Source organism: Buceros rhinoceros, unplaced genomic scaffold, assembly GCF_000710305.1.
Source record: "Buceros rhinoceros silvestris isolate BGI_N320 unplaced genomic scaffold, ASM71030v1 scaffold15174, whole genome shotgun sequence".
In the NCBI taxonomy this organism is placed as follows: Eukaryota; Metazoa; Chordata; class Aves; order Bucerotiformes; family Bucerotidae; genus Buceros; species Buceros rhinoceros.
The window spans coordinates 1-1510 of NW_010407758.1; the positions used below are offsets into that span (position 1 = coordinate 1).

The 1510-nt window shown below is 61.6% G+C and overlaps 1 protein-coding gene across 1 annotated transcript in view; it reads right to left on the reverse strand.

The window, feature by feature from the left end:
- Positions 1-628: 628 nt before the first annotated feature.
- LOC104492104 (transducin-like enhancer protein 1) overlaps positions 629-1510 on the reverse strand; it is a gene marked incomplete at its 5' end in the record, with an annotated part of 2621 nt that continues 1739 nt past the window's right edge. Inside the window, 5 exon segments of the mRNA XM_010134614.1 lie at positions 629-736; positions 821-897; positions 1029-1190; positions 1193-1311; positions 1407-1504. Of these exon segments, the coding sequence (XP_010132916.1) occupies positions 629-736; positions 821-897; positions 1029-1190; positions 1193-1311; positions 1407-1504 (564 nt within the window).

The following is a 1510-nucleotide window of genomic DNA, read 5'->3' on the forward strand; positions in this document are numbered from 1 at the left end:
ATTGAAAACACAGTTAAATACATTACAGATAATTTACAGCTGGATTTGCAGCAGAAAATGGGTGCCAGTAGCTCAGCAGCAGTACTTCAGGAGCAACACTAGCGCTGTAACTCTTGGCCTCATCCTGGTGGCCTCCAGCTCCCCACTCCACTAGCCCTGATGGACAGACGTAGGATGCCGGACCAGCCCCTGCCCACTGCCCAGCCTGCACAGTTAAATACATTACAGATAATTTACAGCTGGATTTGCAGCAGAAAATGGGTGCCAGTAGCTCAGCAGCAGTACTTCAGGAGCAACACTAGCGCTGTAACTCTTGGCCTCATCCTGGTGGCCTCCAGCTCCCCACTCCACTAGCCCTGATGGACAGACGTAGGATGCCGGACCAGCCCCTGCCCACTGCCCAGCCTGGGCAGGCTGCATTGCCATGAGACGTCCCCTCCACCTCTGCAACGTGTTGGGCAGAGCCGGGACAGGGGAGCGGGGCCAGCGCCCTGGCCTTGTTTTGGTGGCTGGAAGGTGAGGAGGAGGAGGAGAGCAGGGCTGCGAGGGGGCTGGCCCAGCACGGGCAGCCTCCACCAGCCCCAGCGGCTTTGGGCGAGGGCTGGCCCCTTCACTGATGGACTGGGTCTCAGTAAACGACCTCATACACTGTGGCCTTCTTGTCGCCAGAGCCCGTAACGATGAACTTGTCATTGCTGGAGATGTCACAGCTCAGCACCGAGGAGGACTCTTTAGACTGAACGTGAGAGAGGCGGGCGGTGAGGGCAGCACTGGTGGCTGACTCTGCCCTCACCCCCCATCCAGACGCCTCCCCTCGCACCTGGAAGATGCTGGCCCCGTAGGGCGTGCGCCAGGCATTCAGCAGGTTGTCCTTCCCCGTGCTCACGAACCACTTCCCTGCGGCAGGAGGCAAAGGGGGTCAGCATTTGGGACTTGGCCCAGGGAAGCTGAGCACGGAGGGCAGGGTGTGGAGCAGAAGGACCCGTGTGGGGCAGTGCACAGCCCCAGCAGAAAAGGCCCTCGCCTACCGCAGGAGGCGAATTTGAGGGAGAGGACGCAGCTCTCGTGGAGGTGCAGCTGGTACTTGTCCGGTTTGGTGACGTGCAGGATCTCCACGTTGCTGCTCTCCATGCCCACTGCCAGCCACTCTCCCGTCGGGCAGTACCCCAGGGAGAAGATCTGGGGGGCGGCTGACGCCCTTCGCGCAGGTCCCAGCAGCGCACCGTGTTGTCCAGCCCCCCTGTCCACAGCTTGGTGCCATAGTTAGAGATGTCGATGCAGCTGGCACCATCCGTGTGGCCTTGAAACTGCCTGGGAAAGAGGGGGACAGGGAGGGCGAGGGCATGGCCATCAGGGCTGCCAGCACCCTGTATTCTCCCACTCTGTGCCGCCTGCCCCGGGCTCACCTGACCATGGTCTGGTTCTGCAGGTCCCACACCACGATGTTGCCGTCGCTGCAGCAGGAGAAGCAGACTTTGGCGTCGGGGCTGATGGCCCGGGCGCAGCAGGC